We start from the raw sequence: 15111 nt of genomic DNA, 5'->3' as shown, positions 1-15111 counted from the left end.
ATAGTCAACAAAATGGACTTCAAAAAAATAGCCAATTGTTCAGAAATGATCAGTCTAGACTCTCTGCACAAAGAAAATAAAAAATAAGAAATAAAAAAATCCAGCGTTCCTGCTGTGGTATGGTGGGCTAATTAAGAAGCCAATTGTAGTGGCTCGGGTACCATCTCCAGTCTGGCACAGTACGTTAAAGGATCCCACACTGCCACAGCTGCAGCCAGTCCCTGGCCTGGGAAACTTCCATATGCCATGGGTGCAGCCATAAAATTAAAAATAAAAACCAATACAGAAGAATTGTCCTTGGGGTAATAATTTTGTAATATACACATACCAAATAATTATGTTGTACATCTATTACACCATATATCAGTTGTATCTCAAAAATAAAACTGGGACAAAACACTGCCTTTGCCAATTTGCTTCTGAAACTCAAACTTCAACTGCTTATATGGTTACCAAGGTAGCCAAAGATACCAGGATTCAGTCTTAATTAAGTTGATGGAAATCAGATCAGACTTTTATGGCTGTCTATGTAAATATACCCTCATATGTTCAACATGTATCATTCCAAACACTTTGGATTCTGATCAGTAGGAATCTTAAAAAAAAAAAAAAAAAACAAAAACAAAAACCCATAGAAGTATTTCAGAACTGAATCAGTTTTTTTGAGTTGAAAGAAAAAAAAAAGAAATGCAAGTTCCCTCTGTGGCAAAGTGAGTTAAGAATCTGAATGCAGCAGCTGGGGTTCAATCCCCTGCCTGGTGCAGTGAGTTAAAAGGATCCATCTTTGCCATAGGCATAGGTCACAGCTGCAGCTGAGATTCAATCCCTGGCCTGGGGACTTCCATATGCCACAGGTTTGGCCATTATAAAAAAAAAAGAAAAAGAAATACACTGGCACCTCAAACTAATCACTATCCACATGACCTTTTCGTAAAGCACTTATTTACATTCCATGATCAGCCACTTTATAATAGCAAGCTACTTTTAACACCTTCTCAACGTGTATGTACTTTATTGTAGATAAAAATCAAGCAGTCTCTGATGTTAAGTTTTTCCACGTTCAAAGACCATATAAATTTTTGTTCTGTTGTTTAATTGGCCCACCAAAAAAAGATAAACCAGAAGCTAACACACACAGTCTAATTTCCTCTTAAGGAACATAAGAGTCCAAGAAAGGTTATTTTAAGGTTAAAAACTTACCTGTTCCAAACCACCCTCCCCAGCTTTCCTACAAAACAATGAAGATCTGACTTTTCAAGATGGCTATTAAAACCCAACCACAAACTAACACATGCAATTCAAACACTCAAATATGGCATCATGAAATAATTAAGGACACTGAATAGGCACCTCCCTCAATTTAATCAGGTTGGAGTCTCATTTTTAATCCAACTTGGACCTACTATTTCCTAGGCTTCTTTCCTCTCCTCTAAAATAGGAAATCCTATTTTTTACAGAAGTTTTGAAAGGATGAATGAGACAAAATACGCAGGCACACTACCTGGCCTACAATCTATTAGGTACTCAAAGCGAGCAGACTACCCATCTTGAATGCAAGATTTCCTGGATAAGCACTCCTACCATTTGTTTATTAAACAAAAGCAAAACAGCTTTAGAAACAAGCTACATATTTTAGCCTTAGCTCATTTAAATCTTTTGCCTGTGTGATGAAATTTTATGCTTAGTTGTCTATAACATGTTCATTTAAGCAAATGAAAGCCCACACTATATTATACATTAATAACACAAGGTCAGCAACTCATGGAGTATTTATGATGAGGTTTTCAAGAAACCATGTTACTAGGTTGAGTCATATGAAATTACTAACACTTGGCCATTTTTGAACTATAGAAACTGCAATTTCATGTGGTTCTACCTAAAAATGCCTAATACACACCTGAGTTCTAGTATTACTAAAATGAATTTCTTACACTGATCTATCCCAAACTGTGTACTTAAACACACTGTTCTAAATGTGATAATCTGGTAGAACGGCTTAAAAATACCTAGCAGTTATTATTATTATTCTGGCCACAGTATGTAGCAGCTTGACGTGGGATCTCAGTTCCCAGACCAGGGATTGAACCCTGGCCGCAGTGGTAAAAGAGTGCCAAATCCTAACCACTAGACCACTAGGGAACTCCTGCTTGATCAGTTATTTTAAAATAAAAAGCAATTTAATGATGGTTAGTCAGAACAACTTCTTAACAAATAAAAGTTCAGGTATTCATAAAGATCTACAATGCATCAACATCTTAGTTGAAAGTTGCACGTTTTGAGTAAAATCTAAGAAAATACTTTTTAATGAGTTTTCCTGCACACTGGTATCTATGAATCACTAAGCCATCATATGCTGACACTTTTAACTCCTTTAGAGTAAATGCCTAATTTCAGTTACCACTGAATTTCAGCTCTTCACACTCATAGTTCAGGTTTTTAGTCCTTTCATATAATTTCCTAATGCCTTATTTTCCAAGTTTTCCATGACTAACCCATCTCTGAAGTAACACTAAAAGATCTAAATAACTTACATACCAAAACTTACTTTAAAGTCAACATCAAAAAACGGCCTAAAAGTGGAGTTCCTGTTGTGGCTCAGCTGGTTAAACACCAGACTAGTATCCATGAGGATGCAGGTTTGATTGCTGGCCTTGCTCAGTGGGTTAAGAATCCAGTGTTACTGTGAACTGTGGTGTGCCTTGGATCCTGAATTGCTGTAGCTGTGGTGTTGGCTGGCAGCTGTAGCTCTGATTCAACCCCTAACGTGGGAACTCCCAATAAGCTGCAGGTGCAGCCCTTAAAAAAAAAAACCTAAAAAAACTTGAAAAGAAGCATAAGTCACCTCAGATGCTCTTATATACAGCATTTTGTCTGCTTAAACCATCTTCCCTACTTTCTTGGAAATGCTTTCCTCTTACTCCAATGGTAGAATTATAGTGTTGGGTAGTTGTCAGCTACCATTAACCAATTACCCAGAGAGGGCTAATCATAGAATCAGGGAATTTTGTGCTTTCAGCTTCAGTAATTAGCTCTAAAAAGAGTTGAAAAGTGGAGTTCCCATCGTGGCTCAGTGGTTAACCAACCCGACTAGTAACCATGAGGTTGTGGGTTCGATCCCTGGCCTTGCTCTGGTTAAAAATCTCCTGGTTAAAGATCCGGCGTTGCCGTAAGCTGTCGTGTAGGTTGCAGACATGGCTTGGATCCTGCTTGGCTGTGGCATACGCCAGCAGCTACAGTTCTGATTAGACCCTTAGCCTGGGAACCTCCATATGCCACAGGTATTATGGCCCTAAAAAGACAAAAGACAAAAAAAAATAAAAAAAGTTGAAAGGTAACTTAAGCTGGAACCTGACCCTATCGATCTGTTCATCCATCCCTACCCCAAAATTTTCAAATTGAAGCTGGAAGGCATACTTCCGTCTCCAATCAGGAGCTCTTAGGAGGAGACCCAGAGCTGCTGGCAGGCATATTTCCTAAAATTGAATGAAAATGAAATTGGTCAATCTGAAGAAAAAGAGCCCACACTGGGCAGTAGAGATAAAGAACATGGCATACAAACAGTTTTTGAGGTTGTAGCTTCTACAGTTACTGCTTTGATTGTTAACTAATCTAGTTTTCTTCTAATAAATCCGGGGTGGGGTAGGTGGGCAAAAAGTGAGGTGAGATCCATTCTAAACAGAATGCTACCTGGGCCCCGTTACCAATTATACACATTTTACCCCATGAAAACACAATGTATTGCCTGAGTCTTGCTGAAAAACATCTAAGAAATATAAATGAAGCAAAGTCTCAAGATGAAACTAGAGGAAGGAGGGGGAAATCACGCATAAACTATAACAGAAACTAAAGATTAATTTAAATCCTTTTCTGAAATAAAAAGTATAATAATAGCTCAAGTGTCACCACCAAAACATTTATTCATTTATATGAAGACTGCCTTTTTGGTGCTTAGCATGTTAGGTCCAAAAATACCAAAACAGAACATGAAGTGCCTCCCCGAACAGACTGAGCTAATACAAAATAGATACAGTACAAAAACAACAAATTATATTTCAACAACTTAAGTGCTTAGGATAAAGACATTCAAATGCTTCGTGAATCCTGAAAAGGTTATCACTAAGCATGCCTGGGTTTAAAACAGTGACATTTGAGCTGGGTCTTGAAAGATAACCAGTTCTAAGTAGAAAAACTAATCCAAAACTGGGGGAATGAAAGAAAACAGGTTGTAAAAACTCGTTTGTAGTTTGGTATACCAGAGTCACAATCAGATACAGGTAAGGGAGTAGCAGATGTGGCTAGAAAGTTAATCAGGACTGGATCTTTTGAGAACCCTGAATGTTATGTTAAAGACTATGCCACAAGTAATGTGAAGTCACTGATAGTTTTTAAGCATGAACATGACCTATCAGATTTGGATTTTTTTTAATGTACCATCAGTAGTACTAGTGATTACCTTTTGCGGGGCTGTGTCTGCAACGTGCAGAATTTCCTAGGCCAGGGATTGAACCTGAGCCCCAACAGAGACAAGCTGGATCCTTAACAACTAGACCACCAGAGAACTCTGTGATTAACTTTTTAAAGTAAGCAACCAAGTATCTGTGTACCTAGCTTGATAGTTAAGCTTGACATCTTTATGATACCTCCTTCAGATTTTAAGCATTGCAGATGTAACTATCTCTCTTGTACTTCCCAGACGTCCTATCCTTTTCCTGAAGAGGTTAACAGTCTAAATTTGGTTTCAGCATCTCCCCATTTGTTAATACATTACTAGACATGTATACTGCATTGTTTTGAAGGTTTTAAAACTTTTAAATGGTTTAAAATGATACACATCATTCAGAACATTGGTTCTTAGCACTATTTGTGACAAAGACAACAAGGACTTCTAAGAATCTATGAATTACTGACCCTCTATCCCCCAAACACACACACTCACACAAAACTTTACTTCATTTATGGGGTGTCACACAGACCCTCTTCATCCTCCATATTGTACAATCCCTACTAAAAAGGACAGATGAGTAGGTAACCGCATTAATAAGCTAGAGCAATAATTCAAGTGAGAGAAGAATTAATGCAGGTAAGGTGTCAGTAGGGATGAAAAACGATCTTAAACTGATCATTTTACCTTTACAATCACCTTATGGAAATAGGTCTTGGTCTTATCTCCATTTTTACATTAGTGCCCCCTTAAAGGGAGAAAGGAAAGATTGAGCTCAAATATAGGACCTGATGAGCTTTAGGATGGATAGGAGAGCAGTTTATCTACTAGACAACCTGAACAATCAGTCTAGGGATAGGTTTAAGACTGCTTGCTCAAGACTGTCAAAGACGTAATTAAGTTAAACAATTTGATGCAGTATTTGGCAAAATGGAGAAAACAATTTCAATCACACCAACCCAGCTCTCCATTCTATTCAAGGAACCAATGCCACAGATTAAACAAGATATGGAAAACTGACATTTCCTTATTTCTCCGTGACTATTCACTGTTAGTTTCCATCTCATTTCACTCATCTGTAGCACTGCAAGAGGGAACTGTATTTATTGGACTTGAGATCCATTTCCAACATAGCACCTCCTCAAAAGAATTTTCAAAAGCAATTTTGCCTTTGGTTTTCACCTCATGACTTTAAAGGCTGTAAGTTTCATAGACTTTAGAGACAAAAACAACTTATAAAATTATATGAAGAACTGAAATTGTCAGCTCTCTGCTTCTTAGTACAGTAGTTAGAACAGTGGCAAGGATCAGAAAAAACAGTTCACATACGGTACCGCTAATCTTCATACTCTGTTGACCATACCTCCCCGCCAAGGAGAAAAGCGTAACTCAGGTTCTTTGCCAACTATTAAGCCCACTGAAATAAGCAAATAGTGGGCAGGGGAGGCTGGCAAATGGTGGGAATTCCTAAAGAGTCCACTCATCTTGAAAGGACACTGAGATGGATCAAGGACATAGATCTAGGGTATAAGGCTAAAAAACCATAAACCATACGGTCCATTAAAAAAAAAAAAACTCAGACATTTCTTTGCCGTGGAATGCTCTTTTGGGAAATTTTTCTCTTTTAGGATTATCTTCCTCTGAATTGCTTCCCCTGAAACCTATTGCACACCTGGCTAGTGTGTGAATCCAGGCCTTATTCCACTGGGATATGTTTCTCCCTCCCCTTTAAAAACCGAAATAAACTCACAGGAAAAGACGACTAATTTCTCTAGAAGGCAACAATAGGCATAGCTTAAGCCGGTGAGTGTTCTCATCTGGAGGTACATGATTAAACAGTAATGAGTTTCTTTACGTGGGACTCAAAAGAGAAAGCCTAGTTTGAGGGAGATCTTTGCTTCGATCATTATGGGACATAGAATCTTTGACAATTAACTGCTGAAAACATGACAAGGCTGAGACATTGGCCAAGAACAGACATCTAAATATACCGCTAAATATTTGTTCTTGCTTCTCTATTCTAATTTCCCTCATTCGATGAAGTGAAATGACTGACCACCCAGTACAAAGAACAGGAAACAAAGGTATTAAACATATTTAAGGCCTGGATGGATGAGTGGGAAGTATAAGAAATGATCCTTGCCTCCAAAGAGCTTATGAACCACAAATAAAACAACTATTTCTGAATAATGAAACTACAGAGCAGCCATATTAGATGAGCCTTTTGTAAGATTTAAGACCTCTGGTCACTACTATTTAAGCATTATGCTAAATTTAACTCAGATGATTATTGTGGTAAAATAAAGCCAAAGTATGATAATTACCACCATGTTCCACAATTATTTGCTATCTCAATCCCTGCCATTCATCTTGCATCATCAGTCATAACACAGTATGTTTTCTATCACGTACTGCGAAAAAAGTTCATTCCATTACCATTATAAATTAATTTCTTACATTTTATTCACGAGTCCATTTCAAAACCTTTACTTGATGACTTCAAAGAATTGTTATGACCATGGAAATCAGTACTATAAAGACAGCCCTTGCCTCTTACACCTATACTGAAAATGCAACTTTGGGATCAGGATGAGATGAGGGCATAAGGTAGGAAGCAAGATTAAGTGCCTTTTAAGAAATTCTGAGTTAAGAATCACCTTCAGAAAACCTTTATGACCTGGCAAAACATAATTTTAGGGGTCAAAACATAATTTTAACTGTCCAAGTAGGCAGCCAAAAACTGCTCCAGTTGTTCTTATAACAACCAAATTTACTATGAAGTAAATAAAAAATTTTAGCTTCAATATTATACCGTATGTATATACAAATTTAAAGGAAGGAAACAATTATCTGAGAAATGCATTTTTACCGGAAGTCGTTTCAAAAGAAGGAAGCTCAGCAAAGCTTGGAATCTGAACAACTGTGTATGTGGACTTAAGAATGGGAAGGAATAGTCTAAAAAATCATTTTAGTTTGGAATTTGTCATTTCTTCTAAGTAATCCTCAAAGTTTCTTTTATCCTAAGGATTAAGAGGTAGGTGCTGCACACTGTATCTCATTACATCACTGACAAAATAGTAACTTCCTGTTTAGTAATTATGTGAGAAATGCATGCCTGTTCATTCAGACAAGGTACAAAGAATGGCTTGAATGAATAATCCTGCAATTTTCTTTCTTTAGATCACCATTAAAAATAAGTCACTTAAGATTACTCAAAACTGCTCTTTTGTAAGCACTATCTCTAAATTGGCAAAAACAGAGCCAATTTCATTTCTAAGCTTTGATCCATGAAAGCAAACGAGGTATTTTAGATATGAAAAACAAAGAGCAGTCCCGTGATTGAAAACATTCAATTATACACTACCCATGAAATTATAACTAGGCTACTAGGATTCATCTAAGTATTCCATCCTAAAAATGAAGAAGAAACCAAGAATTGGTGAATTACAATTAAGACCTAAAAGGTTAAATAAAACAAATTCAACAAACAGGCCAAGGGTATGGTTTTGAGACTAGATCTTCTATCTAACAGATTATCTAATAAGATACTAAATTATTCATTCTTACACTATATAATTTTGAAATAAGATCATTGTTATGGTAGCAAAACCAGATCAAAAGCAAATTTCCAGTGAAATAAAAATAATTTAATTTTTGTTTATACTAGTTTTTCTTGGCAAGAGAACTAGAGTGCAGGTATAAAAGAAAACCCAGTTTTAACAGTGACAAAATACAGTGCAGAAAAAAAACTTATCTTTAATAACAATGAATAAATCTGATACATGAATAATATAATTTATTTAAAATATTCCCCTTACTTTACCTCTAATTATTTTGAAAAGTTGTACAGGGTGACAAATACCTATTTATGTGTTTATATGCTTGTTTCCTACGCTCAAAGCAGAAATTCTCATGGGTAATAACAGCCTTCCCTATTCCCTATTTTTTTTTATCCCCTGCGACTAGACTACTGTGCCAAACAGTAAGACTTCCTAAGTATCGACTAAATGATTATCCCTTGTCTGAGGTTCTTAGCCAGAGGGAGGCTTTAGAATCACCTAGGGGACGTTTTAAAATTATGCCTCTTCACAGAGAAATGATTCACTAAGTCTGGTAAGATCCTGTGTACCTATATTCTTTAAAAACTCTATTAAATAAACATTCTTGTATATAAATGTAACCCAAGTCAAAACTCACACACACATTATCTAATAGAATGCAAAAGCTAATCTAGGATTTGAAAATTTAATCTGAAACACTTTTTAATCTCAGTACTAGGAACTTGGTGTCTTTTTTAATAAAGAGATTATAATGAAATGCTTTGAAAAATCCTCAACAGACAATATAGAGATATCAAGTGATAGTTTTTTCTCCAATGTTAACAAGAATATTCAACTTTCCACTTGTACAAACAACTACTAGAATTAACCCTGCAGAGAATTCTGATGAAAGCCAAGTATACAGTGCCTAAGACACCCCTACTCAAATAAATTAAAAACTGAGGTCATTATATGATTGGCATTTCTCAGTCAACAACAATGCTACAAACTAAGTTAGCTAGCTAAAGATAAGCCTTGAGGCTCTTAAAAGAAACGTGTAAGACATAGTGCATACAGCAGAAACAAGCATACTTTAGGATGCCCCTAGTTATTAGCTGGCACACTATAGTTCTCAGTCTTTGAAGACAAACCAAAAAGAAATTCATTCCTACTTTCAAAATTTACTTTAGCTAAAATCTAAACTCACAAACTAACTATAACCTAAGAATAAAGTTAGATCCCGATTACTCAAACGTGAGGTGGGAGAGGAAAGAAAAGCTTATTTTAGGAAGCAAGATTAAATTTAGGAATTGAAATGGTTCGAAATAGCAGTGCAGCATGGAGTTTAAGAGCTTGAGCTCTTCAGGTAGACCAACCGATATGAATCTTAGTCCCTTACTAGCCATCTAACCAAACACAAATAACTTACTCTTTGCCCATTTCCTTATATGTAAAATGGAATAGTGAGAACATACATTTCATACGCTTGTTGTGAAGATTAAACGAGGTGATACAAAGGGCTTAGAAAGTGTTTGGTACACAGTAGAAGTTAAGTCCTATCTATGGTTAGTAAATGATAACATGCAAAAGAAAACTTTTTTTGAATACCAAAACCCTAAAAAGATGACATGACAATGTAGTGGTTAAGAGCACACAATGTGGAGCTCGACTGCCTAGATTTTAATACCAATTCTGCCATATCACAGGTTTTTTAAACCTGTGCCTCAGGTTCCTAATCTCAAGAATGGAGGAGTAATTGGACCTACACTTCCGTGGATTGTTATAAGATTAATTAATACAAGTCTTTCAAACTGTTCTGAAACAATGCAAACACTCAAAGCACGAGCTGTTCTTTTAGGCCTGGTTATATAAAATATAAAGCGAAAGTTCTCTCTAAACTTCCCCAAAAATACATGACCTGTGGCCATTTTGTTTAATCAGAGTAGTAAAATTGCCTATGGCCCCCTAACACCACCAACCAAATTGGGAGTTCCCATTTTTTAATTCTTGTTTAAAAGATGAAAGCTTTTCCAAATAAAAAAACAGAGGGAGAAAAACAAAACAAAACAAACCATAGGGTTGTTTGATAAGGCTGTTTGGTCTAAGAAACATTCAGAAAAAAAAATCATAAGAATATAAGCTTTAGAAAAAAAACAAATTGAAAGGTTTAATAAAATGAACTACTATTGGTTAAAATATTCCAATAATAATAAACATTTCAATAAAATACCCCTGAACAATAGATGTATATCTTAACAGAATGTGGGGGGCTGCAGGTAAGAATTCAAAATAAATACATACACGACACAAGAAATACTATACTAACATCAATACCTACTTGACCTCATATTTGTAGAAGAGAGGTGGCCTAGAATGAAGACCACCCTAATTGCCCATTTGCTAAAATTGCTTGGAGACTTAACCACATGACAATGAAACTTTTCTATAGGTTGAATTAATAATATACCACATAAACTTTTTTTTTTTTAGCAGTTTGGAAAGTGTTCTGTCAAGTTTCTGTATTTACAGATCTTCAACATATTTACAAAAAGAGACAATCTGGTATTAATGAAGAGTACTAAATGAGTAAAGTTCTTTACTCAAAGTTTCAGAAAATTAAAAATAGTAGTATTAAAGTTGCAGAAGTAATTTAAGTGCCATGTGCTAGGGATCCTGTTCAAAGACACGTATTAACTTATTTAATTTTAAAATTTGTTTTGCTCAAGGCTGCATCCCTAGGGTGTAGAATAGTGCCTGATACATAATAAGCACTCAATTATTTACAGCTCATACATAACAAATACTCATTTTATAAAGGCACACAGATAAACTCGCCTAATCCTAGAATTCTAACTGAAGCCTTTTTGCTCCAAAGTTCTCACTCTTAACTATTACACTGCCTCTCTAGAGCTTTTAAATCATTAAAGTGGTGTCACAGCAGCTGGGTACCACCTGTAAAAGAAAAAAAATCAATGAGACCTTCCTTTAAAGTCCAATGGCATAAAAAGCTATGGATTTGAAATTATTCCACACCTAGGGGCCTGAATTAATTTCCACAGATAAAAGGTTTTGATTTGTGCTGAACGTCATGTTCCTTGTATTAACTATCCCTGAAAAACATGTTTCTCCAATGTGCTGCTTGCTTTCAAAGTGGTCACAGAAAGAGATGTTTAATAATCCATTTTACTTTAGTTCCTAAACTCCTCCATCTCCAAACTATAAAGACCTAAGTTTCTATTTTACACAACCCACAAAGACAATACAACAATGGCCTAAAACAAAATTTGCAATTTCAGCACCATTATGAAGATCTATACCTTTAGTTTTTGCTAAGACACCGGTTCTGCCAAATAAATCCCGAAGTCACACTTAATAAAATTAAGGATTTAGAAAAGCCAATTCCTTGCCATTCCTTCCATATGAACTCTTTTTAAAAAGTAACCCACAAAACCAAAGTTTGCAACCCCACCAAACTCTGTCTCCTAGTTTTAGTAAGGCTGAATTTATTCTGTGGCATTTTTTTCAAGTTAGCTGTAAATACTCCACCCTCCTCGATTGTGCAAGAACCAAACACATCACACACACAAGTTACAAAAAAGGGAAATAAGGCCTGAGCGTTTGAATATAGGTTAAGTCTTGAGCAGGAGATCTCAGAGCAGTGTACAACCTGACGTAAAAATGAACACTGAACAAATATTATTATTTCACATAATTATGAAAGGAGATGCCGGAAAGAGCCTGAACCAGTTAAAGCAGGCGCCATCTTAAAATGCGGGACAGAAGTTAGAGCAAGAAAATGAGACTAAACCACCGGAGGTAGAGGTTCCGCTCACCCCCAGAGACTTGAAAAATTCTATTTTTTTCAACCTGGATCCACAGTTTAGCATCAAACCTCATTTTAAATAGCGAAACAATTTTCCCGGAGAGTGTTATTAGATGGAAAAATAGGTACACCTAGCCTTCTCTTGCGGCCACCACACTCCTTATTCCCACCACCAGCCAAAGAAAAAGGGAGCTTCCAGAAGTAAATTACATCAGTTCCCGGTGTGCCTCTGATAAACAGCTTCGGGTGAAAAGCCCCAATTACAAAAACACAGGAAGTGGCAACATTGTGTCAGGCCGTCTCCTCCCAACCCCAAGCTGCCCCGAGTCGATGAACAGTTTCGGCCTAGACTCATTCACTGCTCCTCAGCAGGCAAGCCTTACTTCTAACCCGACCCCTAACAAAGTTCGGGACCCGCTGGACTTCGAAGATCTCCCCTCTTCGTTTCCCCCGTTTCTTCCTCTACAAGGCCCAGAGCCTTGGTCTTGCAACTAAGGGAAGTTTAAGCACCGAGAATAGAAAACGCCATGACATCTGCTGGAGCGTCTCTCAGCAATTCTGACTCCAAATAGGACTAACCCCTCTGATAAAAGCAGAAACGAGGCGCCTGCAATCACTCTCCCCATCCTTAATTTGCACCGATTCCATGGAAACCTCTTTTCCCACAAATGTTCTGTTCCCCATTTTAAACCGCATTTCTTCATAAAGTATACCTGCGTTCTCCATTCCCCAAAAGAAGTCACCCCAAGAAAAAATATTTTCCTAAATACACCACCCCCATCCCAACGCTCTCCGGCGGGCTGAGCCTTCCTTTCGCCTCACGACTCCATTCTCTTCAGCCCCTCGGGTTACCTTATTAATCCGTTTCAGCGCCATAGTCTGTGCTTTTCGTCTGGCTCCTCACTATCTCGGTGTGTGCTCAAAGGTCCGGCCAAAACTCTTGATTATCCGGGCAGCTGGGAAGGATTGTCTCTTCGTCTCACACCGGTTCTGCCAGACACAGGCGCCTTTTGCAAAAACGGAGCAGATCAGCACTCGCACAGGCCCCGCAGAGACCCTGATGAATCCAAGTCCCTCAAAAACGGTCGCGGATCCGGGGTGGGTGGGGTGGCAAAGCCACCGACAGCCTCTATGCCGCGCTTCGGCCCAAACAGGGGACGAGGGTGACGGGAAAAGCGGGGGGTGGGGGTGGGGGTGGCTTCAAGTTTGACTTCCCGGCCTCTCAAAAGGAAGAGACCCGGGTGGGAGAGGAAGAGGCGTAGGAGAAAGGGGTGGGTGCGGGGCAGGGTCCGGGGCCCGGCAGAGGAGGAGCCGGGGCCTAGTCGGCGCTACGCCGGCGTCACTAGGGCAAAGAAAGGCAAGGGGGGAGGGGGAACAGGAGACTCCGGACCGTCGCCGGGCTTCTTTCGCTTTCTGCTCAAAGGTGCGGCCGGGGAGAGGAAGAAAATAAAAGAGAGGCTTGATGTGGGCTGCTGTCCCCGCAGCTACAGCTAGTCTCCGGATCGCCCCTGACGCCACCGTACACACTCCGCCTTCCAGCGCGCTCCCGCGCGCGCCCGCCCAGCCACCGCCACCACGCGCCCGAGCTGCCCCTGAGGCTCCGGCTTAGACGCGAGGACGCGCCCATTCCCCCTCCCCCTAAGCAGAAGAGGCCCCGGCTTCTCCAGCCTTCTCACCCCACCCCACCCAACAGGCTGGTCACTCAAGCCACCCAGAGCCTGTATTCCCCCTCTTACCCGGCCGGCCAGAGGGCCGGCCTCCCTTCCCTTCCCCTAGCCGTTCACACCCACGCGTACAGAGGGGCCGGGGCCTCCCTCAAGCTGCGGCCTCGGCCTCCTCCCCGCGCGGCAGCTGGTGCCTCCCCGGCCCTACGGGGCTCACGCGCACGATACAGCCACAAGATGTCCGCTCTGACGGAACTACTGCCAGCTGCCACGCTCCGCCCCTCCCCCCTCCTCCTGCCTCTTCACCGCCGCGTATCAGTCCGCCAACGCTGCCGTCGCGAGCACGGGACGAATCTAAGGGTAAAAGGAGGCGGTTTGCTCCCCACGTTCAGAGCCGAGCCTATCTGTGCCAACACCCTTTTCCTTCTTTTCGGAACAGCACCTTCTTACTAAACAGATCGGAGGTTGGACTGAGAGGGCGGGGGCCGGAGGCGGGTCATGGGCTGGGGGGAAGGGTAGACGAGCGGCGGAAACCCTTAGACTCAGAGAAGCATCGAGAACCGGAAGGAGACCATGGGAGGAAGGTAATGGAAGCGGCAGCTGCGCGGTCGAGCCCCACGCCCCTCCCGAAAGCGTCCCCCAATTTCCTCACTTGGTATTGAGGAGGCGGATCTCGCGAGAGTCTCGTGGCTGGCCAGCCGGAGCTGTAGCGCTGCAATGACTTAAGGGCAGTTTTGTGCACTCTTCCTGATGGGGGCCCGCCCCCAATCGACAAATTCTCGCGAGATGCAATGGGGCACCGGCTCGAGCTGGGGCGGGACGTCGTCGAGGAAGCACCGCCCCTGAATGCTTCTGCAGGTGGGAGGGAGAGGAAATGGAATTCCCCTGTCTGGTAAGGGCGCGCGCCGACACATCCGTCTTTCACGCGCCAATCAGGAATGTGCGGTGGGAGGTACCATGGGTTAATTACTAGATACCTTTAGTCTAGTTTGACTCCGGCTTTTGAAGTTTCCGGTGGAGCAGGTGAGCGATATTAACTCGCCTGCTGGTCTGGGCTAGTCAACCAGTGGGAGGAGGCGCCTTTCAAAATGGGAACATTCATTTTAAGTAGAACCGGGCGGACCGCTGATCAACGCTCCCACGTGCGGAAACCTAGTGCTGTACGGACCCTGGAGGCCTAGAGGGTCAACCCTAAGAAAAGAGAGCCCATTGACCAGCCCTCAGAGTTAGAGCATCCTAGAGATCTAGCTCGGCTGTGGATTGATTAGGGTGGAGGATAGGGAGATTGGGGCGGGCTGTTTTTCTGCCTCTAATCAACAGTCACCATCCGTCAAGGTTTATGTATAGGAATCGGCTTCATACCTTTTTCTTCCTGTTGAAAGTCCCTAGAGCCAGAAAGTTGCAAAACTGAAGAAATCCAATTTGGGGGTCAGAAAAACTCAGTGTTTACTTAAGTAAATATAAGGATAGGATTGCCTGTTTTAATCTCCTAGGGAAGAGAATGGAGAAGTGATTTTGCTTTCTAGTATATCTTTCACGTAAAGGGTAGTAAGGCATTAATTTTTTAAAGGAATTGAAAGGTAAGCACTGACCTGCTTAAAGTATTCTAATGTTCCTTAATTACCCCCCTTAATTACTCCACTT

The 15111-nt window shown here is 40.3% G+C and overlaps 1 protein-coding gene across 10 annotated transcripts in view; it reads right to left on the bottom strand.

Moving 5' to 3' along the window:
- UBE2D3 (ubiquitin conjugating enzyme E2 D3) overlaps window positions 1-14175 on the bottom strand; it is a 28677-nt gene extending 14502 nt beyond the window's left edge. For 2 of the 10 annotated variants that reach the window (XM_084971106.1, XM_084971110.1), the window contains exons 1-2: window positions 13910-14175; window positions 12656-12810 (exon numbers count right to left, since the gene is read on the bottom strand). In XM_084971106.1, the coding sequence (XP_084827232.1) occupies window positions 12656-12679 (24 nt within the window). In that variant the 5' untranslated portion in view covers window positions 12680-12810; window positions 13910-14175. Of the gene's footprint in view, window positions 1-12655; window positions 12811-13539; window positions 13716-13765 lie in introns of those variants that run through there. The other 8 variants (XM_084971108.1, XM_084971111.1, XM_084971109.1 and 5 more) reach the window with 6 other exon arrangements.
- Between the last annotated feature and the right edge of the window lie 936 nt (window positions 14176-15111).

Source organism: Sus scrofa, chromosome 8, assembly GCF_054392235.1.
Source record: "Sus scrofa isolate SSC_HxYL_T2T_F1_AM1 chromosome 8, Sscrofa_HxYL_maternal_Yorkshire_Landrace_v2.0, whole genome shotgun sequence".
Classification (NCBI taxonomy): domain Eukaryota; kingdom Metazoa; phylum Chordata; class Mammalia; order Artiodactyla; family Suidae; genus Sus; species Sus scrofa.
The sequence above is the reverse complement of the archived record's forward strand: the minus strand, read 5'-3'. Positions and strand labels throughout refer to the sequence as shown.